We start from the raw sequence: 25343 nt of genomic DNA, 5'->3' as shown, positions 1-25343 counted from the left end.
TTTTGAGTTTTTTGAACATTGATTGATATGGCATCAGATGCCTAACTCTGCAAGTATCTCCCTAAATCATCATCATGATCCAGGGCCTTCAGTGGATTTTGAGAGTGTCTCGCTTACCTCACCTGTACTGTTTCATTCTCACTGCTTACTCTACATATTTGTAGTATCTGTAAATGTGACAGAAATTATAGTCACCTGTATCTTCTACTTAGTTTTTAACCACTTATGCTCAATTTCCATGTAATGTATGCTTATGTCTGTTGTTTTCCATGTATTTTATGATCTTTCTGGTAACTTATTTTATTACAACACTAAAAGCATTACTTGAACAAATTGACTGAATACTCAAAACTTAAAAAACCCAAAGAGAGACTTGAAGAATCCCAGTTGATAGAGTCCTTGATTATCATGGACCTAAAGGCCTATGTTCCATCCTTAGCATTCATAAGTAGGGTGTGGTCCTCATGCCTATAATCCCAGTACTCAAGAGGTAGAGGCAGGAGGATCAGGAATTAAAGCCATCTTCAGCTTCATAGTCAGTTCAAAGCTACACTGTTGTACAGGAGAGCTGGGGACTCTGCTCATAGTCGCAGGTGATCCACATTGGCTATTTGGTTTCATAACAGCTCCTGTCATGACAGCCCACCTTTCCCATTGGGGATGTCACCCACTGATAAGAATTTTATCAATACAAGATGGAACCCTAGAGCATTTTGCTATCAATACAAATCACTGAGTGTAATCACCATGGAGACATTGTACTTGCTGTTGCCATTGTGCATAGTTCCATTATGCTGTGTGAATTGTATTTGTGTTATTTACCTTACAGAACGTTCCTAAGCCAGGACACAAGAGAACAGACTCTACTCACAGCAGTAATGAGTCTGAATACACCTTCAGCTCTGAATTCGCAGAAACTGAAGACATTGCACCAAGGACAGAGGTACATTTATCTCTCATTAAAAGTAGGATGTGCATGCTTCTATTGATAGGCAGCATTTCTAAAAATTAGCTTATGTATTCTTAATTAGTTTTATACATATGTACTTATTCCATATGTTTTTGCCAATACATATACTAATTTCATTTGTTCTGGTGCTAAAACCAAGCACCTTTTATGTGGCAAGCATGTGCTCTGCCACTGAGCAGTATCCCCAGTTCCACATTATAATTTTAATGTAAGTTTTATAGCAGTGGGTTCTTTGCTGTCCCCATCATGGCTGTACCCCTGAGCTGTTTCTGCAGATAGTGCAGCTGCTGGCTGCATTTGCCCTGGAGCCCTCACAGCATTCATAGGGCTGTTATGTGTTGCTTTAGAACCATTACTCTTCCCTGCTTCTGTAGACTGTTGGAGTCTTGCTTTATTCCTGCGTTTCCTCACAGCTCACACCTGGGGAAAAGGCCGCCATGACTTTCTCAGCTATGGTAGGAGAAGTTCAAAATGACTGCCAAACCAGTGGTGGTCATTTTATTAGTGAATTTTCTTATCTTAATGATTGTCTTCAGTTGAGAGACTGATATTATTTTTAAGATCGATTTCAAAGTTTCACACACTCATTAAAGGCTTAAGTGACAAGGTCCTTACTAAAAAGGAAAGGGAAAAAGATCCATATTTTCTCTTATCCAGATGGTCTAATACTCCTCCTTTCTCATGTGATCCAGAGAAGTCAAATGACCTTGCTATAAACAGAGATGCCAGTGAGGGCAAGGACACCATATGAGCACTCTGAAGTGTTTACCATTTGTTACACCTCAAATTGTTTTGTATTTGGCTAATGTTATCTTCTGTGCCCTACCTTTTCCTATTCTCATATTCCTACCTGCAGAATTTGTTCTCATATAGCAATCAATGGATTTTATATATAGCATTAACTGATAGCTGAAATTTTACCTTAGTCTATTTTAATAAGATTCTTTTTAAAATGCCCTTCCAAAGCCCAAAGAAATGATTTCCAATTAATAATACTGTAAGCATTATGAGTAAAGTACTATGCTCATGTATAGAATGGAGGGTTCTGTTACAGTTTTTCGAATGTTAAAGTTTCAAACAACATATACATTGCTAATAAATGACCAGATAGTAAGATACTTAAATGGAACGTTTAATTGTAAATCATCTAAAACACCAGTATATGTAGGTGCTTTTGGTGGGCCAGCACAATTGGTAAAATGCTTCTTGTTCAAACCTGATGACCTGAGCCTGAGCCCCACAACCCATGCTGGAAGGAGAGAACCAACTCCCACAAGTTTTCTGTGACTTCCATGCATGTACCGTGTAACCGTATGAAAAAAGCCAAAGAATAAAATTTAAAACATCATTGAAATGCCACCTTTGGGCAACCAACTAAGCTGAAAGCTTTAATTTGTTGAGTTGTAGCATAACTGTTGTCCCAGAAATAGTTATGGTTATTGATGGAAGTGCCCCAGCCTACCAGGCTGCCAAGTATTCTGTTTAGATAGTTTGTGTTCCTGGATGTATACTTCAGTAACAGAAATTAGAAATCACCTCATTGCCCATCAGGAAGAGAATGACTCTCAGCAACTGGTAGCTCACCTGTCTATAGAGTTAGACAGATAATTACAAAACAATTGCTGGAAGCACTTTGGCCTGCTGAGTCATCTGACCCTTTAATCTTAATTCTTAAACAGATTTGCTAGGGAAGGTGTGAATACACATCTAAGCTTCAATAAATGCACTTAGATTTCCACAAGATTATTTATAGTTCACCAATATATGAGACATAGTTGCTAAGATGGGGCATTATTAACTTTGAAAGGCCACCTCTGGGCTATTTGCCAGTCAGATAAGAGAGTAGTCCCTCACTATTGTTCAACTTGCATTTCTGCAGTCATTGGCTAGGACATTCTTTTATGTTTGCATTTCTTCTGTGAATCTGACTGTTTGCTGATGAACTGCTTTCACCATTTTCTCTTTGTCTTGTGAGTCTTCTGACTTCACTTGATTCTTACGGTTTCTGGGTTTTAGGAGCCAAGTGAGAAGAAGGTGCCTCTGGATATGTCATTGTTCCTTAAGCTCCAGAAGCGTGTCACAGAGCTGGAACAGGAGAAGCAGTTGATGCAGGATGAGCTGGACCGAAAGGAGGAGCAGGTGTTCCGCAGCAAGGCGAAGGTGGGTAGCTGTGGCTGGCTGCAGGGCTGGGGACAGCCTAAGGAGGCAAGGCCGTCCATGCCTTCTGTATTCTAAAGTCCTCAGCTCTGCAGCACTTCATTAAAGCTGTGAAGGCTTGGATGCATCACTGCTTTCTGTACAGCAAAAGTATTCTAATAGTGAAGTTTTGACAGTCAAAATACATTTTTTCCTTTATTTTTTCACCCCCAGGAAGAAGAAAGACCACAAATTAGAGGTGCAGAACTGGAATATGAGTCCCTCAAGGTATTGAAATCTTTAGCCCAAGACTTTGAATACTTTGTTTGACAAGATAGCTGCTAAGAATATGTCTTTTTTTTCTCTGAGAACATTCCTAGCTGAAGGTTCTAGCCTAAATCTTAATGGAGCATTAGTTCTAGCCTATGTTCTTTTCATATACAAATTCTATTTCATGTAAGTCGGACTTCACTCTGAGCAGGAGTAACTGGTAACAGCCACTCAAGCTACAGGAGTAAAGACCGAACTCTAATCAGGCTGCTTTGTTCAAGTGCTCCTGTCAAAATCTGTTTGAGGGCAAGGGGCAGACTAAAGGCACAGGGTAGCAGTCTGCTCTCCAAAACATCCCCTGCCTCACATAAACATAGGTAAATCAAGATATGAAGGAAGCTCAGACTAACCTAGGTTAGTGGTTCTCAAAGCTGGTCTTATATTAGCATAATCAGTATCACCTAGTCCTTTGTTGGAAGTGCAAAATTTTTAATTTTTAAGCCTAGCCATCAAGTCAGACTCCTGAATTGGGGCTCAGAAGTATGTGTTTTAACAGGAACTCCAAATGGCTATGATACATGTTAAAGTTTGGGTCATGCTGTGTCAGAACTTCAGCATCAGAGTAAAGACATTTTCCTGTTCTCTGTCCCAAAAATGAGCAATGCAAAACTGATCAGTTAGTTAGAGGATTGAAAGAGAACACTGCTAAAGATTTCAGGGGTCCACTCAGATGACCCAGTCATTGGAAATACCCTCACCATCTTGCATGCTTGGTTTTGTCCTTACATTTACCTACAAACAAACCTGAACTTCTCAGGACTGGCACTCAGCCATCTGTGCATCTGTGTGTATTCTCTGAGCAGATTGAAGTCAATTTGCCTCTGGAATTGGAGTTAGAGATGCAAAGTGTCTTACATTTCAAAGTTTCACTGATGTTACACTTAGTCTGGAAGACCATTCATAAGAGTGAAGGTCGATGTCCTATCTAGGACAAATCTTCCATCACTTAGGGGAGGTTGAGTTTTTTGGATGTAAAGATGAGGATGACAACAGTAAACATTTCCATCTTTTTATTCAGCGTCAAGAACTGGAGTCAGAAAACAAAAAACTGAAAAATGAGCTGAATGAGTTACGAAAAGCCCTCAGTGAGAAAAGTGCCCCGGAAGTGACTGCACCGGGTGCTCCTGCCTACCGTGTCCTCATGGAACAACTGACCTCCGTGAGCGAGGAGCTCGATGTCCGCAAGGAGGAAGTCCTCATCTTACGGTCTCAGCTGGTGAGCCAGAAAGAAGCCATCCAACCCAAGGTAAGCATGCAGACAGGTTGAGCATGAGATATGGTGACTGACCTCAAGAAAGAACTTGAGCATTAGAACCAGGAGTTCCTACCTCAGACACATGTATTTATGTCTACCATATGATAGTTCTGTGAATGTTAATTCATTTAGTTTTAGAAGGAATGAGTCATAGCTTTTAAATGAACTCTTATCTGGATTCGGTGAAAGAATCTATTCATGGTGCTAAAGATTTATTGTTTTCTTCATTTTTTTGTGCTTACCGTCATGTGATTTTTTTCAGGATGACAAGGTAATTATGCATGTTTTTAATACTTAATAAGTACTTCTGTTGAATCCTAACATTGGCTTGCAGGTCTCCTCAGTATAGGTAGTTGGTGCTTTGTAACCAGGTCAATTTTATTTTGTTCTGGTTTTAAAGGTTTATTTATTTATTATTTGTGTTTATGTGGAAACGGATCCCAGCAGAGGGCATTGTGTGTCCTCCACTATCATCCTCTCTTCCTTTAGGTAGTGATTCTTCTTAACCTGAGGCTTGCATTTCCTCAGCTCGGCTAAAAGCCAGTAAGCCTCAGCAATGTCTCGGCTCCACCCCCAAGAACATGGGTTCTGTTGTGGAATGTTTGGCTTGTTACATGGGTGCTGAGATCTGAATTCAGGCCCGTGTGATTGAGGATCAAGCCCTCTTAAATGCTGATACATCTCTCCACCATTTTTGCCGTAGGATCTCATATAGCCCAAGTAGGCCTCATACTCACTGTATAGTTGAAGAAATCTTTGAACTCCTGGTCATCCTGCCGCCACCTCCTGAGTATTTCTGAGTATAGGTGTAAGCTGCCATGCCAAGCTTCGTAATTACTAATCTCCCATCTGACTTCTTCCTATGTGAAGTCCCTGGGAGAGACTGTGATAATAGTATCTGATCTGGATGGCAGAAGGAGCTCTGTGACTTGGAACTCCTAGTCTGCTCTGTGACACTGTTGCAGCTCCGGTATCATGCACAAGTTGGGAAAGAAAACCTTTCATTTCTCCCAGGCACTCATTTGCACCAAATCAAACAAGGTTGAGGAGGAATGAGAGAGCTGAGCATGTGTTCTTTGCTGCCACTCCCCCAAATCTCCTCCCTTTTGACCCATGGCTGGAATGAACAGGAACTCCTGAGAAGTTGATTTTCCCCGCCCATCTTGTTTTCAACTTGGAAATAAAGGGATGCTTCAGATACGGTGCATCCCTTTCATCACTTCTAGTCACTGCATATGGGAAACACAGAACAGTGAGTCAGAACCTTCTCAAGCTGTGGTACAAATCTGACCCCATCTCCCAAATGCTACGTCTTAGCCAAGACAGGCAGAATGAAGAAAGAACCAGCTGCTTGTTCCCAGAACATGAGCAAAAGGCGATGACTGTCTCTCCCTGCCTTCAGACTAGCTGAATAGACCAAGTAACCTGATTTACTGGAAGTTCAAAAACACTCCAGAAAAGTCCTAAGATATTCAAGTATAGTATATCATTATTTGACATAAAAATGAGCCACTATGAATTATGTTTATTAGGTCTTAAAAAATAAGAATGGCCCTTTATGAAATAGGATTTTTTCCTTTGAGGAAAAGAGAAAAAATAAATTAGCTGAACTATACTAAATATATATTCTTTATAAAAATACAGCTAAAGAAATGTTTATTTGGAGCCAGAAGTGTAGTTCAGCTATTGAAGTTCTTGCCTAGCTTACACAATGCCCTGGGTTTGAGCTGCAGCACCCCATAAATTGAATGAGCCAATGAATGCCTCAATGTACCAATGAAAGCGTGTTCATCGGTACATACCTATGATCCCAGCACTGAGGAAGATGAGGCAAGAAGACCAGAAGTTCAAGGTCATCGTCAGTACATAAAAATTTGAGGCCAGCCTGGGCATGAGCCAGCACACTTAGCTTAGAACAGACATTGATTGAAACAGACATTGATTGTTTCAGACAAAGAGAATGAACCTTTTGAGGTTACTTTTTAGAGGCAATAAATTAGTGATTTTATGTATGTTTTATGTAATGTGTTTGTGTGTGTGCATGCACATACATGTGTGTGTCTATATAGGCATACACATGAATGTCAGATGATAATTTGTGGAAGTAGATTCTTCCTACCATATATGTGCTAGAGCTTAAACTCAGGTCATTAGCCTGGGTGGCAAGTACCCTTACCTCCTAAGCCCTGGTATGAAAAGAATATATTATATATGATCCAGAAGAACTGAGTTGAGCCTTCATGTGGAAATGTGTTATTTCTTCCTTCAGAATACAATGACAGATTCCACAATACTTCTGGAAGATGTACAGAAAATGAAAGACAAAGGTGAAATAGCACAAGCATATATTGGTTTGAAAGAAACAAACAGGTAAGTTGATCCTTTCATCTATCGTGGTTTAACTGTATTAATCTGAGTCTTCAAGCCAGGCTCCTGTGCAGGAAGTCCATGTGCTGATTCATTGCTTTATTCAACATCACCAATCTTCAAGAAGAACATAAGGTTTCTGGCATAAACCAACTTAAAATCTCACTAATTACATCAGGTAATGGCTGATGATTGGTGTCAGAGAAAATGTTATTCATGTAATGGGGAGATATGTTTAAGCCAAGGGCCTTGGCCTTAAGCTGCCTGGAGAAGAAAATCCATTGCTTAGTTTGGACTGTCCTGAGTATATCCTTTCATAGTAAGGGTATTGTTCAGTGGCCATTTAAAGGTTTGTAGAGGCAGCTACAGTGTTTAATAATTGAAACAAAGCATGAAGAAAAGAGAAGATATATGTGCTTAGAATTCCATCAGAGGTACCCAGGATGGGTGCCACACCTCCAAGGATGGGAATGGTGCCTAGACTACAATGTTCAGCCACACTGCCAACCTCCTTCTGAATGGAGACTTAGTGCCATTGGACTCTAAATAGAAAAAAAAATTACACGCTGTACCATTTTGAGTGAGCGTGGCCAGTGGTGATCCGAAGAAAAAGACAGTTGAGGAGTCTCCTCGGAATATGGATAACACAGTTCCAGGATTGACATACGTGAATACCCACAGATTAAATATATATGCCTTAAGAAACATGAGACAGTTCTTTATTTATAGGTGAAGGCACAGAATGTTCATAAAAATATTTGGTTAAATATACATTTAATTTGTGAAGTTACTATAAGCTTTTATATTTAAGAATATGTTATTACAGAAAGAGTAATATTATGCTGTCCATGCATTTGCTCAGCTACTCAGTCACCAGGTCTGAAATGTGCCTACCCCATGTCAGACACTAAGCCACATTGTGTGAATACAGCAGAAGACCAGAAAGTACAGTCCCTTCTCACAGAGGCTGCAGGCTCCTTGGTGAAGTGACTGACAATGTTTGAATTTCAGTCTAAAGATATTAGAAGGAATTGAAGTGTTTTAAGTATAAGAATGATGTAGTGACACATTTAGAATACTAGGCCTTGCTGTTATATTTGAGAACAAATTGTAATGGAACAATACTGAAAGCACCAAACCAGTTATGAGGCTTTGCCGTAGTCCAGTGACTGATCATGGTGACTTGAGTTTGGTTGGTGACAGTTGGGATTAAAAGAAGGGTGTTTTGAAATATATGAAGGAAAATGAGTAAATTTTGTGGGTTTGGGGTGTGGGAGTGGGTCATAGGGAACCTTAGAGCCACTTTATGATGCCATTTTATGGTCGTGAGACAAGGGTGGGTAGTAAGTAGACCTGCTGACTTTTAGCAGACAATAGGGCATCCAGGGAGAGAACTGTAGCTGTGCAGTGGCGTTATATGTAATAGATCGTAACCAAGATACGTGCACCAAGATACAAATTTTGAAGTCAAAAGAATATAATAATACCAACAGAACCTCAAAAGTAGATAACTCTTTAGGGAGAGATGGTAGAATGAAAATAGAAAATAAAATTCATATTATATAAACATAGCAACAAAAGCATATCAAAATTAAGAACCTGGACCCTGAAATCACGTGATGCTGGGCTCAAATGCTTCTTTCCCGTCTGTTAACTCGGCCTGGTGATGGGAGAACAGATAAGTTAGTGAAAGAATGAAGAGCAGCATTTGTCGTTTAGCAAATCCTCAAAATGGATTGTCTACACCGTAGATAGGAAACATGTTGCCACTTTACGTTGTCCACAGCCTACACTATTTTAGTAAGAGACAATAACTGCATCTCCAATACAAAGGCGGGTGCTCCAGATCTTAAACTTAATTTGAAGTCATTTGTCAAAAGCTGAGAACTTCGGATATACTTTATGTTATTTGTACAATAAATTTTTATGAAAGTTTACATGGAGAGTCAGATTTTACTATGCCAAAATAAATTCCAAGCCAGAAAACTGAAAATTTCATTTTGAAATAGATTATGGCAATTGCCACATGAAGATATACCTTGAGTTTTCACAGCATACATTTGCTGTGCTTAGCCTCAATATAATGCTTTATACGTAAGGTCCTTTGGCTAGCCGCATCAAACATTAAAAATTGAAAGTCTGTCTCACTTTCCAGTCATTTCTTCTCAGGAGAAAACGCCAGACCCTTCATTTATCTGTGATGCCACTTTTTTTTTCCCACCAAAGTAATATTGTGGTAATGTTGTAAAGTCATTTGTAATTACTAAAAATGGTCCTATCCACTTAGTAAAATACTGAACTAGCATGTGCTTTTTTTTTTTCACCACCATCATCTCATTTTCATCCTGTGTCCCTTTGTGTTTTGCATTGTGTTTCTTTACACGGAAGATCATCTGCTATGGATTACCAGGAGTTGAATGAGGATGGAGAGCTCTGGCTGGTTTATGAAGGGTTAAAACAAGCCAACAGGTTATATGTGTCTCCTGAAAATGGAATGTTATTAACTTGTTTTCTTACTAACAGTGGGCTCACAACTTTGACTCTGTGTCTTGTGTATTTATTATCCTCCTGAGGCCATTAGCCTCAATAAAACTTAGATTTTGCAGCCATCTACCTTCTTTAAAATCGTTTCTACTAACGGATGCTGTTAAGACTAAAACTGGTTATAGGAGAATACAAGTTGTTTCATATAAGCCGTAGTGCTGTGGGGAGTGAATGTCTAAACATTGTGATTCTCTCTAGGACTTGAGGAAAACAGTCTTCCAGCTGAAGCGCAAAGATGCTGGAGCAGGGCACTGACACTTGTTGCCTGGACAGTGGCTTATTTGTCATAGATGTCAACCTGGGATATATGGTCCCGTAACAAATGTGGCCACTTCCTCATTACTGTCAGCAGTCTCTGTGGTTGCTGAGAGAGCCAAAGCCAAAGAAGTCAGGGTAACCACCTGAGCTCAGCAGTTCACTTCCAGGAAAAAACAAAATAGAATTAGCTGTGTCTCTTTAACACATTAATCTGCCCTAGTGATGTCTGGGGCTTAAAAACCTCATAAAAATTCTCCATTTTAGTGATTATAGTTTAAAATTCTTACACTTACGGGCTTCTGCTTATTCTGCTTTGTTCTAACCATAACCGTTGGCATTAACTGCAGTGTTGTTGGTTAACTCCATCTTAAAACTTCATAATAGCTAAAATAGTTTACTCTGCTGTGAATAGTTTGCTCACAACAGTATAATAAGTTTTGCTCAGCAGTTAATATCATTGAAATTAGTATTAAATGTCTTCTTCATGTTAGTTAATTCTTGACTATAACTTTATATTTTCTTAGGATTCTCTTACTGATAGTAATTTTACACACACACACACACACACACAGAGAGAGAGAGAGAGAGAGAGAGAGAGAGAGAGAGAGAGAGAGAGAGAGAGAGAGAGAACTACCAGACTGGGTTTGGGTAAATCTATAGGTTTCCAAGTTGTGCACCAGCCTTTCTGTCCTTAGATAAGTGGACAATATTAAAAACATGATCCTGCCTCTACCTTTGCCTGAAATCAGTGACTTCATCTTTAGAGGTTTTTTGTTTTTGTTTTTGTTTTCACTAGCTTGGGAGTGTGTAATTTTGCACTTCATAATGCAGCTATGTATGTATGTATGTATGTATGTATTGGCAGTAGGGCTATTTTTGCCAATAAAAGAGAACTTCAAACAATTCAAAAACATACAAATGTAGACACATCAGTTTCCATATCTAGTATCTGAGTTTCATGACATTACTGGGGTGAGGAGATGCACAGATGCTAAAGAGTATCTGCTTTTCCAACTTGCAAAGGAGCAGGTAGCTTTGCATCCATTCGTGTGAACTCAACTACCCTACAAACCTGTCTGGCCTCTCTACAGGCTCTTGGAATCCCAGCTACAGTCGCAAAAGAGGAGCCATGAGAATGAGGCCGAGGCCCTCCGAGGGGAGATCCAGAGCCTGAAGGAAGAAAACAACCGGCAACAGCAGCTGCTGGCCCAGAACCTGCAGCTGCCCCCGGAGGCCCGCATTGAGGCCAGCCTGCAGCATGAGATCACCCGGCTGACCAATGAAAACTTGGTAAGGAGAGGGGCAGTGCCTAAGTCTGCTGTATGTTCCTTTTGGACAGACACAGCTTTTCCTTTTTGGGAAACACATTCTTCTGTTCCTGATGGAGGCAGAAAGGAAAATACGAATGTGTTGGTAGAAGTGAATCAAAATAATGAAACTGCACCTGAGCTGTTTCTCATTGCAGTCTCTTGGACCAGTCGAGCCTTCTCAGATCTCACTTGGAGTATCTGGAAGAGAGTCACCTGAGCACCTGCTGGCTTTCAATGCCAGGGAGACACGGCTCCAGATTGTTTTCCTCTGATTCCCAAGCATCCAAGCAGAATGCCAGCCAGCCTGTCTAGTAGACAAAGCAGGGAAGGTTCTTGGTTGAACCAAGAAGGAGCTATGGCTGACACTGGGTAGAGCTTCCAAACCAGGGTGGAGGGACTAGACTTGAGCTTAGTGCCTTCTCATCGTTTAAGCAGAACCTGATTACATATTGGCAATTTTTAAATTTATGTAAATTTTATAGATATACTTACTGCATAAAAATTCAGTGAAAGAGTATAATTACACATTTTTACATAAAATCTGTTCTTTAGTGACAGATGAAAATTAATACCTTTTAAGATCTATAATAAAAGTGTTGAACTTCCCTGACGGTCTAATTCCGTTAGAGATAGCTGACAACACAGATACCTCTGTACTACCGTATGTTCACCCACATCTTACCTAGATTAGAGAAAGTCCCACAGTGTTTTCAGTCAGTCTTAACGTGTAAAGTCCCATGGTAGGAACATGGGAAAGAAGGCAAGGATGGTGTTTGACTCTTTCAGGGTAATTCAACCGTACTACTTGATAGAACAGTTTTCTGAGTTAGTTAAAATTTGTGTTTTACTCTATTTGCTGATGTAACTAACAATGCTTTTGATGATTAAGAATTGATAAATGTGTGGAATAATATTGATTGATCGATGTACAGATTCTTTGCTTCTGAATGATTGTCTTAAAATGCTAGGTGATCTGAAATGGATTTGTTTCTGGGTGGTGGATTCTCAGTTTGTTCACTAAGTTAATCAGGTGTTGTCCTCACAATCTGTATTATTAATACTCTTGGCAAATTTTGTACCGAGCGCAGAAATGAATAAGCCCTACACCCTACCTGGAAGACTAATTAGTTTGTTTTGCAGATCAGCTGCTTGTACCATTCAATACACTGGCTGCTAATTTGAAGGGTATTATCAAACTCAAGTGTAAAAAAGAGTATTGCTCCTCAGGCTACTGAGTTTCTCACTCTTAATTATGCATTTTTAGGATGCACTCGAGCAGAATATTAAGGCAACAGTATGTCTGGGCTTCATGCTTCTGACGTTTTGCCCTGCATACACACACACACACAAAGAGGTGCTCACCAGCTCCACTGGTTCCAAATGAGAGTGTGGTGCTAACAGCACCTGCCTTTTTACTTTGTTGCCTTCCTTGGCCTTGCTGCTCTGCTAGTAGCTGAACAGTACAACAGCTTGGGAGGGTCACACATGAGAAAGGAGTAAAGGTCTAGGAACTAAATGTCAGTCTTCTCTGGTCACCATGGTTCCCTGCTCTATTGATCTTCTGGGTGACAACATCCTGGCCATCACTTGCTTCTATTGTTCATGGAAAATAGAGGCTCATCTATCCTAGAAAAAGAACATGATAATGGCAGCTGACAGATCAGAGCCAGTGAGTAAATATAGTTTCATTACCTGTATTTTAAAGTATCTTTAAGTTAATTTTGCTGAGAGTTAGCTTTCCCTCAAAGACAGAAGAAACAAATATCCATTGTACCTGTTTTTTCAGTATTTTGAGGAATTATATGCAGATGACCCTAAGAAGTATCAATCATATCGGATTTCACTTTACAAAAGGATGATTGTATGTAAACCACAGTGCTTTTCCGTTGTCTTCTGCTACTTCTAGCCTTCTCTAACCGAAGAGTGCACTGCTGCCTGCCACTGCCCAGGAGGTCTCTTCAAAAATCTTCACAAAATCTCTTTCCCCAGCCCCCACAGCTATCTTTAGCCAGTGTGTCATCCCTTTTGGTGTCCTGTGTCCATTGTGTGTTTGGTTTGTTGTTAACCCAGGGCTTACAGTGTGATGGAAGCAACAGGTTTCAAAAGATCAAGTAAAATCCAGGAAGCATACCCCAGCACTGAAAATGTTGGCAGCTGTTTCCTTTGAACCACTAGTGTGAATCCTGTGCAAGCTAGAATGAATCAGTGTTTTCGAATGCTGTTCTTCTCTAAATTAGTGACAGCCACCGGCCAGCTTCACTGACTCATGTCCCTTTCTAAGCTGGCCCTGTCCACTTCCATCTTGGTTGCTGAGTTTCTAACTGCCTGTCCTTTATGAGAGAATTCTTTACTAAATAAGGCCAATAGTCACAGATGTCTTACTTCCTACACAGGTTTTCTTTCTCTCTCACTTTTTGCACTCAAAGTTAATCTTTTTAAATATATATTGACTGCAAGATTTTGTGGGCATCTTATACTACCTGGCATCTGGGTCCTATGTCACCAGAAAGCTCCTCCACCCCCACCCACGCTGAGACAGGCTCTCACTACATTACCCACGCTGGCCTTGAACACAGAGATCCACCCACTACTGCCTCCCTGTGCTGGAATTAAAGGTGTGTGCCCCAACACCTGACTCACCTTACTTTTAATTTCCCCTAACTTCTTCTTGTTTCTTAAGCTTTAAGGCTAAGTGTAGAATTGGTAAAGCTTAACAGCACTTTACTCACGAAGTGTCAGTCTTTTCCTAAGTGCAACCATCCTCAAATCCCCCATGGAACTTTTTACACACTCGTCAAAACTCACCTTTGCCCATTATATAGTGACAGTGCTGAGTTGTTCCCTGTAGGCCTGCTGGCAGGCTTCCATCACGCTGTAAAGGACGCTGCCACGCTGTGTGTTTTAGCCTTGCCCTCACTGTAGCTGCAGCTCTGTTGTCTGCCAGGTTGAGCCGAGCGGTGCTTCCACCAGTGAGCTCTTCTGCAGCTTCTATGTAGAACTAACAGTGCTGTGCTGTGATTCCACCGTGCTGTCTCCATGCCTGTGCCGAGCCTGTTCGATCTTTCTGACAGAATTCTCATTTTGATCTTAGGATCTGATGGAACAACTTGAAAAGCAGGATAAAACTGTCCGAAAACTGAAGAAACAACTGAAAGTCTTTGCCAAGAAAATTGGTGAACTAGAAGGTACTTAAACACATCTTTAAAACATCTGAAATTTTAACTCCTGTTGCTAGTGACATGATGGAGATTTGCAGGTGACTTTCTGGAGAAAATACCAAAATTATTTTGACAGTCCTGACCTCTGCGGAGTGGAAATTTCAGCTTTTGTACATGGGGATGGTTTTCATAGTAATATAACAGTAAGTTAGGAAGGGAGAAAAATCCATTCAGCAAACAAATATTTGTGACAGGCCAGAGACTGCCATAGTCAGTACGGCATGTGCTTCAGAGCAAGGATCCTAGAGCCAGCTTCCTGGATTCAAGTTGTGTCTCTTCCACTTTCTAGTCTCAGAATATTTGCAAATTGCTGAGCCTCTCTTTGCCTTCTTTCCCCACATTCTCACTAGGAATGATCATGGTATCTATCAAACATGGTCTGTAAGAACTGAATGAGTTCATGTGGGTGATACATCTAGAATAGTAATAGTAAATGCTACACACAACCTGCTTCTTATTCCTAGCGATATGAAAAGGAATGTGGTAGAGCACTCTCACATGCCTCATCTGATAAAGAGAAAAGTTAGTCACACAATAGGAATTATAAAGAATTACAATTCAAAACTATAATTATTTCTGTATGAAATAGGTAAGTCCCTTAAGGGAAAACCAATGTAAACATACTGATCCTGTCTTGTAGGTTAGCTTGTTCACTCGGCAAGTGCCAGACACAGTTGCAAGTGCTTGAGATCTAGCTGTGAGTTCTCACTCGCAAGGCACATGCTAAGTGCATTCCAGCAACCCTCTCACTTCTCAAGGCATTTTGGAGACAGAATTTCAGAGATGGACTTCTCTTTAAATCTTTGCAAGCTCTTACCATTTTGACCTCAGACGACATGCTCGTCCTGGCTGTCTATCGTATTCTCTAGCTGTCGTCTTTAATCTCACGTGGCACAAGTATAGAGAGTCCCTGCCTGTTGAGATACTCAGGGGACTCGGTGCCAGTGAACTCTGTGTTGGCTTCTCCTCACTCCATCACACCACCTCGAGCTGCTCTTCTGCGTGACTGGCAGAGTCCGGGCAAGCCCTGCTCACTCTGTGGGACCAGAGGCACATGTCATACCCTCAGAAGTGTCTTGACCACACCACTGACCTCATGACCCTGCCTTCTACGGTTTTTCACTGTCATACTTTTAGCAGTTTTTCTGTTTGTTTACTGGTTTCTATTCTAGCCCAAGAGCTTTCTGAACATGGAAATCACCTCTTATTTCTCACAGTTACAACAATGAGCATAGAGTCTGGCCTTTGGTAATCCTTCTGTAAATATTTTTAACTGAATAAGTTTTTAAAATATTTAGAGCATAGTATCATGGATGCTAACTTCAAAGAGGGTATTGTTACTCTTCAATATGCAAATATTGAAATGTGTAAATGTTAGGAAGATTACTTCATAGCCATATATTTTGTATAGGCCCTTAGCACTACATGATTTATGTATCACATTAAAGCCTTTGAAACTCTAGGGGCTGGAGAGATGCCTCTGCATGTCAAACACTTGCACAAAGCTTTGAGGACTGTATCCCAAAAGCCTGAATGAAAAATTGTCAGGTATAGCAGCTGCATGCAGTTCTAGTTTTAAAAAGACAGAGACAGAGGCTCCTCCAGAAAAACCTGGCTAGCTAGACGAGCAAACTCGGAGGGCAGGGAAAGGCCTTCCCTCAATAAGTCAGGTAAAGATAACCTCAAGCCTTCACATACACACACGTGCACCCATGTGCATACATACACCATACACACAAATGCAAGAAAAAAATGTTTTAAAACTCCAGGTCTATACACATGAGTTGTAATATTTATTGGCAGTACTTAAAAATCTAAGTTCTTTTTTTCAGAGTACTTTCTACACTGAATGGGATACCATGATAAGACAGCGGAGTATTTGCTTTTAAAATCCTGTGTTAAGGGTATAACCTGTGAGTTTGTTAAACTAAAGGCTCTTTGCCAACATTAGAGAATGTGAATAAATATAAAAGTCATTTTTATTTTACACTTTAATTCAATTTTCTTAAAAATGTATGTTTTTACCAGTGAGCTACACTCCCAGCCTTTGAAATGTAATTGAAGAAAGAAGTTAAAATATTTCAGGATGGTATTCATTTTTGGCCATTATCAATTAGAAATCAAACTTTTCCGTTAAGCTATCCTGATAGCCAAGCAAAATAACATCTGTGGTGGTAAATCATGGATTAAATAAGAAAAAGACACATTTGTTCTTAAGAAAGTTTCTATTTTGAGTTAAATTATTTGCATCTAGATGATAAAATGAAATAAGCTCATGTGCCTAGGGCACCTGCCGACACGTTGTCCCGCCCCCTTCCAGAGTAGTGAACAAACGCGGTGAGCTCTTCCAGCACTTCTCCCTTCCTCTCCACATCTGTGCTCTACAGAAAAAAGACCAGCGCCTTCTAATGAAAGTTTACTTATGTCTATTTGTTTTTTCTTTAAATGTGTTAACACATGTGTAAGCCTTTTTGCCTTAAAGACTCTTGCTTCTCCTACAGGCTGTATTTAATTAAGGACACTTTTTTAAAAACAAACTTTTTAAAAGAAAAAATGCCAACATGTATAATTTTTAGCAGAAATTGCACCACTAAGTAGAGAGTCTTTCAAAGTCTGGCCTGCACAGTGCTCAATTTAAACCAGGAGTGGGTGTTATGTCTCAGTTTTCTTTTTAAAAAAAATCAGACCTGAAAGTATTCTAGGAGCCAGAAACTTTACTGATAGAAGAAAAACAAAAACCCAGAAACTGTAAGTGACTTCCTCAACACCCTGCTTGTTAGATAGCAGGTCTAGATCCTCTGCCTTCTGGTTTCTCTGCTCTAGATTAGATTTTCCAGAGTTTTTTTACTTGTAAGAAATTGTCTGAAAACAGGTTAAACCTGAGATTAAGATCTTTGTGGTACTTTGGAGAGAAAAGGCAAATTTTTAGAGACTCTTCTGCTTTTCTTTTCCAGGACAAAAAAGTTAAGGAATATTTTCCTTTTGAGTTTGTAAGACTCTAGAAAGGGAAGTAGACATTGCTGCAAGTTAGAAGGATCCGTGTGTTAGCACACTGGCCGAGCAACTGCTAACCCAGTCTGTGTGCTGCTTAGGCTGTGTGGTTTATAAGCAGTGCAAATATATTTCTCACATAAAGTTATTTCTCAAAGGGACAGAAGTTCACGAAGGTGTCTTCTTGTTCAGTGTCTGGTGAAGGCCTGGTTGTTGCTTCCCAGGTGCTGTCTTGTTGCATAGGCCTCCAAAGGAGACATCATCTATCCTCACATGGCTAAAGTAATCAGAAGAAAGGCATTAACCTTAAGAGGCCTTTATAAACCTGATTTTAGGCATTTTCACATTAATCCTTGCTAATAAATATTATTATACAGCTATCTTGATGTGGTTTGAACTCAAGATAATAAATTTTAAATAAATGCCCTTTTGCTCTTAGTAACTAAATATTGGATTCTTGGCACTAACAGTGCTTCTGTTGCTCTGGGAGGTTTGTTTGCTTGCTCTTGAAACAGGGTCTCATGTAGCTGAGGCTGACTTCAAACTGGCTATATAACTGAGGATGACCGTGTGTACTTCATCTGCCTAACTCTGCTTCCCAAGTGCTGGGATTATAGGCATGCTCTTCCATTTTCACCTGTTTTTCCATTCTCCTAGCAAAAGTCTAAATATGTTTAACCACTTTTGGTTGTAAAGATTTGTTAGCACATATGCTAAATTGCATACATTAGGGAATTTCCTGTGGATACTTGCAAAGTAAATCTGACACAAGACAAACGGAAGACCTTGTCAGCTTCTAGGTAGCTTTTTGGTGTTACTACCTGTATACTAGGCTCTGTGGCTGTCAGAGTAAACTTTCCCTTTATTGTCTCTATTTACTCAGTCTCAGCAGAGAAGATTATTTCAAGAGGGAGGGGCAACCAAATGGCAGAGATGAGGAGCTTCATCTCTTGCAGAGTCCACCCTCTGTTACAAGAGCATGGAGCCCTGTCAGCTTTTCCACCTGGCAAACATTTCTCTCCTTTTTTGTTCCTCCTGTAGTGGGTCAGATGGAGAACATATCTCCAGGACAGATCATCGATGAGCCCATCCGGCCGGTCAACATTCCCCGGAAAGAAAAGGATTTCCAAGGAATGCTGGAGTACAAAAGGGAGGATGAGCAGAAGCTTGTTAAGAACCTGATTCTAGGCAAGTGCTTTCTACGTGTCTGAGGTTCCTTCCAGCCAGGGCTGTGCTGAAAAGGCTAGTCACTAGGGCTTGAAATTTGGTTTAATATTCTTTAAAATGATTTTCTTCACTGGCAAGATGGCTCACTGGGTAATGGTGCACGCTGCCAAGCCTGATGATCTGAGTTTGGTTCCTGGGACCCTATGGTGGAAGGAGAACACAGAGTCCTGCAGGTTGTTCTTTGTCGTCTGCAAAAACACCGTGTCACAGGTCCTCACACAGCACACACAAAGCAAATAAATGGTAAAAAAAAAAAAAAAAAAAAAAAAAAAAATTAAGTTCTAACACTGCTTTTTTGAGACAGTGTTCCTATTATGTTGTCCAAGCTTGTCGTAAGGTCTTGGGAGTTACCATCCATCTTCAGCCTTCTCAGCATCGGAGGCCATAGACATGAGCCCAGCTCTGAAGTGTCATGAGTCATCATTTCATACTGCAGTATCGTGCTGTGGTAGAAGCCTTCCTGAGCACTCATTATCAAGGTGGGAGAACATCTGGATCCATCTGGAAGGCTACCTTGAGGCCAAGCCTCTCAGCTCTGGCTTCATGTTAGGATCACAAAGGAAAACTTTTGGTTTTGAGACGAGGTCTCATTTTATATAGCCCAGGCCAGCCTAGGACTTGATAGGTAGCGAAAGCTAGACTATAATTCACAGTCCTCCAGTGCTTAGGCTTATGTATGCTTCCACTAAGAACAATATGAGAGGGTTGTGTTTGGGGGAAGGGAGTCAGGGATCAAACACGGAGTCACATGACTAGTAGACAGATACTGAGCCATATCTTCAGCCCACTCAGGAAACTGTTAAAAAGTGTTGAGAGCCCCCTACCCCAAATGAAGTGAATTGAAATTTTCAGGGAAAAGAGCTTGACCAAGTCTAGAACTGTTCTGGAAATGTCTCAGGGATTCCCAGTTGCAACCACATTGGATGCCACCGTTGTAAGCCATTTAGGTTTTTCAATTTCCATTTTCATTCCCTAGAAATGATCATGACTAACTGTGTTTCAGAAAATATTTGAATAATGTGGAAGAAAAATAATTAAGAAAAAATTCCAGCAAAATTATGGAAAAGATGGGACAGTTGAAAAGGGAATGAAAGAGGCATTCAGAGGGCCATAAGGCTTTGAATATGAGCCCCTAAGCAGTAGTAAACTAAAACCTTCAGCCTTTGCCACTCTCTTCCCCCAGCTACCACGGTGATAGCAATGGGATTGATAATTGCACCTAATTTAACATCCCTCGGCTTCATGGCGTTCAGCTTAGTACTATATATAGATTCAGAGGTGCTTCTGTTTCAGCGTGATACTCACTTAGCAAAAAGGTTTTAGGGGCTGGTGGCTTAAAGGGTGAAAAGGACAGAGAGTAAAGGTTGTGTGTAGTTTTATATAAAACTGTCTGGAAACACTCTTTGGTGGGCTGTACTATGCACAGTGGCCAGAGAAAATAGGGAACAGGTTGTGCTCGTACCCGAAGAAAGAACATCAGAAGCAAAAAAGGTGTAAGGACAAGGGCCCTGGGTGGGTGCGGCATGTTCAGCAAACAGCAAGGAGGTGTTTGGAGCAGAGTGAGCTGAGCCCGAGGAAGAACAGGCTAAACGATGTGGAGCACAATTCAGGTTTAGAATTTTATAGTGAGTGAAGAAGCTCTGTGGAGAATTCTCAGAACAAAATTGGCATGACCTAATGTGAATTTAAGCATTTCATTAAGTAAATAGCTGTAGATACTTAATATTATCTGGGACTAGGAGGTGGATCTGAGACACTCGGGTTAGATCCTGGCTGTATTTCGCAGAGAGCGCTAACAGGGTGATAAGTGGGTACATGTGTGAGAAAAGTAAGGAATTTAAAAATGGCGAGGTTTATAACCTGAGAAACTGAAGGTGGAGAGGTCCATTATAGAGCAGAGGGCGTCAGAATGCAGAACTGGATGTGGGGGAGGCTTGGTTTGACGTGCCTGAGCAGAGACGTCAGGAAGACAGTTCATAAACAAGACCGGGCTTCAAGGGAAAAGTCAGGGCAGGATGTATACGTTTTATATAGACGTGCACCCATAGTCAAAAATTTCACTAATGAGCTGTTCAAGCAGTGCTTTTATGACTTGTCCTGAACGACTGAGATCTTACACAACTGTTCTTTCACCTCTCACAAAACACGCCTCACAAAGACTTTCAGGGTTGCATAATTCTGTTTTTCCTTTTTTCTTTATTCAGAACTGAAGCCACGTGGTGTGGCTGTCAATCTGATTCCAGGGTTACCAGCATATATCTTGTTTATGTGTGTGCGACATGCCGACTACCTGAACGATGATCAGAAAGTGAGATCATTGCTGACATCAACAATTAACAGCATCAAAAAAGTCTTGAAGGTCAGTTCCGCGTCCTGCAGTTCTCATGGTTGTTAATGACAGGCTGTGCAGAGGTCCTGTTTCTTCTTCAGACTTGGCACAGTTGCTGTTTATAAACCCTTTCAGTGTTCCCTGCAAGCTCCTGTTGTAAGAACAGTCTGTGCAACCCTCCACATCAGCTCCATTCTCATCACTGTGGTGGAACACCCAGCAGAAGCGCTTAAAGAAGGAAGGGTGGCTTTGAGGGGCTCTGGGTGTTAGGAGGTATAAGCCCATCTCAGAGGAGCCTTAAGCAAAGGCAACTCAGAAATGGGGCTGGACTCTAAACCTCAAGACCTGCCCTTTCCTTCAGCTAAGCCTTATCTCCTAAGGATTCCACAACCTCTCAAAGGCCCCACCAGCTGGGGCCCTGTGGTAAACATAGCACTGTATGTTCAGAACAGACTCAGCTTAGACAGTAATCAAAATGAATTTGATATTGTTGGATCAGGTTGAGTAGCAAAGTAATTCTTTACAGACAAAAATAGCCCAATTTAGGATTTATTGGGACCAAACTTAAATGTTTAGCAGAAGACAAGCATGGTGGCACATATTTGAAGATAAGTTCAAAGGCTAGCCTGCCTTACAAAGCAAATTCTAGGACAGCCAGCTCTACACAGTGAAACCCTCAATAGATTAATTGTTTAGTGGAAATAAATTATATACCTGCATATTCATATGTGGTCCATACATGTAGAATATGATGCTGATGTTAAGATAAATGTCAAGTTCAGTAATGAGTAGCTTATTCTTATAAAAATATGACTAACAAAAAAATAGGACTAACGTGGCATTAAATTTCTTTCAAGTTTTGTTCCCCTTATTCTCCCAATTCATCCCACAAATTATCTTGTTACCTAAAATCCCTGCTTCCACGTGAAAACAACATGAAGATTCTTATCAGAGATGAGAGACATCACTTGGGAAAGACAGGAGAAGCCTGTTAACTCAGTAGCCGTTACCTTATATAATCTTCCTAATGCTAAAGCAGTGGTTCCCAATCTGTGGGTTCTGACCCCATTGGGATTCGCATATAAGGTATCTTGCATATCAGATACTAAATGACAGTTCATAATAATAGCAAAATTACAGTTCTGAAGTAGCAACAAGGTAACTTTGTGGTTGGGGTCAGCACAACATGGGGAGCTGTATTAAAGGGCCGCAGCATCAGGAAGGTGGAGAACCGCTGGTCTGCATCGAACTTTCAGCTCAGGGGTTCTGCTAAGATGTGCTCCAGGCACCTTGTCTTCTGATTATTCAACTCAACAATGCATCTAGGATGAAGGCCCAGTAGCTCTCTTGCTTCTAAACGGGCTTTAAATTCTTTATTGTAAAATTCCTCCCCTCAGGGCTCAGGGTGCCCTGCAGAAGAATCAGATAGCGTATAAAAGCCAGAAGGGATGCAGGAAACCAAGAAAACAAGGCCCTCTAATTCAGTGTGATCCAAGTTCATATGAACTCACAGACCCGAGGCCTGCACGGGTTTTACAGGTCATCTGCGTATATATTATAGCTTCCAGTTTAGTGTTTTAGTGGGATTCCTGAGTGCTTGAATGAGTGAGTCTTTGTTTCTCGTGTCTTCTCTTAGGCTCTTTTCCATCTGTCTGTCTGTCTGACTGTTTGTTTTGTCCAATTCCAGTGTGCTAGTTAGGTTTTTTTTTTTTTTAATCTTATTTTATTATTATCTCTTAGAAGTCTGTTTTTTAATGAGAGACAGAAAAGGATGGGATCTGGATGGGAGGGAAGGTAAGGAGGAACAAGGAGGAGTAGGGGGAAGAAGGCATAATCAGGATCTATTATGTGAGAATAAACACTATTTTCAAGAAAAAGAAAACGCAAACTGCTGTAAAATATGCAGAGCATCAACTTTGACATCTTACTCTTCCTAGGTGCTAACATACACTATGCAGCCATCACCACAGTCCCTCTGCGGCTGTCTCGCCCTCCCTCCTAACTGCCGTTACACACTGCTCTCCCGGCCTTCTGCTCCAAGCCTCTGTGACTCAAACAAGTGCTGCGTCTCCATTTCTGTTGCAGAGTTGTTCGCTGTCCTTCTGTTCCACAGGGGTTTCCTCTTTTAAAATTCTTGGGTGTTTTCTAAGTATAACTCTTAATTTTGGACATATTGATGCTAAATAGACTATGTGTTTACTATTTCTTAAGTCAACTCCTATACAGATTTTAAACTTTTCCCCCCCTCTCTCTACCTAATTGAAGATATATTTCTCTATTTGACTAATCATTATACCATATTAGCTAATCATTTTAAAAGAACACTTACCACAACACAATAGCCTTGTGTTCTACTTTAAGGTAATGCGGGTTGCCTCACTTCCACATTTTGAACTGAAGTGTTTGTCCTGCATCCCTAGTTTAACCTAACAACAGTGTTTGACACAGGCTCTAAAACTGTGTAGCTATTCTAGAGCATATTGAGAATCCATACCATTTTTAGCTCACAAATCATTTTATCTAATAAATTAAAAAACTGAAAATAATTTTGAGCTTGTTTAATTTTCTCTGTGACTCAAAACAATATAATTTGGTATCTTAATTTAGAAAAAATAAACTTTATTCATTATAAAAATATTATGTTGAGAAGCTTGATTTAGTTAACTAGTAGAGAGGTGCTATTTGGCTTTAAATGCTTTAAAGTTTTCAGAAAGTATGTTTAGGAGTAACAGTGTTTTACTGTGATGGGGCAGAGAGAATCCACTGTGTTCTTACGGAAAGAAGCAGTTTTAATGGAGTTTGTTTGTTTGTTTGTTTGTTTGTTTAAGTCCTCTCTTTAATCACTATCTGTTTTTGTCCGGGTGGGTATTTGTTTGGTTTCTCGTGATGCTAAGGACACTGGTAATGTGTAGGTACAATTAAGCTTTCTATTAGGCTCTTCTGCACAGCTGGACTTGTCTAGACATCAGCAGAGATGGTCAGTGACTCTGTTCTATCGAACAGCCTGTGACTAAGGTTACGTTCCAGTGTATAAAGATGGCCTCTGCCAGCTCGGCCAGGCTGCCACTGGGATGTAACCCACACCTGTGGGAGAGTCAACGCTCTCAGTCAAACCTGCACGCCAGCTGTCAAAAAGCTGTATGTAGTTCTCGCAATATTCCTAAAGCTAGGTTTTTTTCAAAGTAGAGACCTGAACTCAGGTCTCCTATCTCAGCTAAAAATTGGGCTTAAAATGTTCTAGGATTTCTTTCTTAAAATCATTTCAGAAAAGTATTCTCCAAAATGTACAGGTTGTAATGTGTTTTATGTTTTAAGTATGTGAATTTTATTATCTAGAAAAAAAGATCCTATAAGAAATCAACCATTCCTCACAGCATATTCTTTTCTGGGTACACTTGACAACCAGGATCAAAGACAGTCCTACAGTGTTTTGTAATCCAGGCTGTGCTCTGATGTACCAGTAAGAAATACATATTGTTTTAAAGAAGGTATAGTGCCATACTTGAGAGGTAGAGGTCCATGGATTTGGAATTGAGGCCAGTCTGGGCTACATTAGACTAGAGATAGAGATAGATAGTTAGGGAGAGAGAGAGAGGATACATAGATACTAAATATATCTGTATATATATATATATATATACTTATGTAGAGGGTGGAGAGATATTAACTATATCTCTTGTGTTTTTACGCATGTATGTGTAAAATTGTGTGTATGTGTGTTTGTGTGTGTGTGTGTGTGTGTGTACACAGTTCTATGTAGAGGCCAGAATACAACCTCAAGTGCTGTTCCCAGGGAATACTAGCTACTGCAGTTTTTGAGACAGGGCCTTCACTGGGACCTGAGACTCACTGGTTAGGCTAGGCTGACAGGTCAGTGAGCCTTAGGGAGTCTCCCATCTCTGCCTCCCCAGCACTGGGACACGAGCCACTATACCCAGGCTTTCACATGCATGCAATCAGCCTCAGACCGTCATGCTCATGCAGTGAGCACTCTACAGACCAGCCCCTTGTGTCATTTTTAAAGAACTCCCAAGGTAAAAGCATAGTTATTTAATGCTAGGCTCCTACCATGGGTAACTCCTGTGCAAACTATAGACAAACACTGATGGTTCTGTGACATCTCATGTCTGGACTAGTATCAGAGCTTCATTCACAACTCATAGCCACCTCCACTGTGTCTACTATTTGACCTCTGAGGAACATTCAGCGCCAGCGTCCCTTTCCAGTCTTTTTCCTCCCTGCACTCATCCCGTTATGATCAAGAGCAGGCCAACTGCCCCTGTCTACCCAGTCTAGGATTCTTCCATCTCTGGTTTACTGCTCAGAAATTTTGTGACAGGAGTTTTAATCCAAGCTGCATCTGAGAGTGTCAAGCTCTTTTTCATATTCTTCAGTACAGAAATTATTC

At 40.6% G+C, this 25343-nt stretch overlaps 1 protein-coding gene across 4 annotated transcripts in view; it reads left to right on the top strand.

Annotated features, from left to right (window-relative positions):
- Myo5a (myosin VA) overlaps positions 1-25343 on the top strand; it is a 157286-nt gene that overhangs the window by 116541 nt on the left and 15402 nt on the right. Inside the window, exons 25-35 of one of the 4 annotated variants that reach the window (XM_060384750.1) lie at positions 830-943; positions 2987-3130; positions 3341-3394; positions 4455-4682; positions 6961-7061; positions 9447-9527; positions 10952-11150; positions 12957-13031; positions 14262-14355; positions 18421-18567; positions 20811-20965. In XM_060384750.1, coding sequence (XP_060240733.1) covers positions 830-943; positions 2987-3130; positions 3341-3394; positions 4455-4682; positions 6961-7061; positions 9447-9527; positions 10952-11150; positions 12957-13031; positions 14262-14355; positions 18421-18567; positions 20811-20965 — 1392 coding nt within the window. The remainder of the gene's footprint in view (positions 1-829; positions 944-2986; positions 3131-3340; positions 3395-4454; positions 4683-6960; positions 7062-9446; positions 9528-10951; positions 11151-12956; positions 13032-14261; positions 14356-18420; positions 18568-20810; positions 20966-25343) is intronic. The other 3 variants (XM_060384752.1, XM_060384751.1, XM_060384753.1) reach the window with 3 other exon arrangements.

Source organism: Meriones unguiculatus, chromosome 6, assembly GCF_030254825.1.
Source record: "Meriones unguiculatus strain TT.TT164.6M chromosome 6, Bangor_MerUng_6.1, whole genome shotgun sequence".
Classification (NCBI taxonomy): Eukaryota; Metazoa; Chordata; class Mammalia; order Rodentia; family Muridae; genus Meriones; species Meriones unguiculatus.
This window is presented reverse-complemented; position numbering and strand designations above follow the sequence as displayed.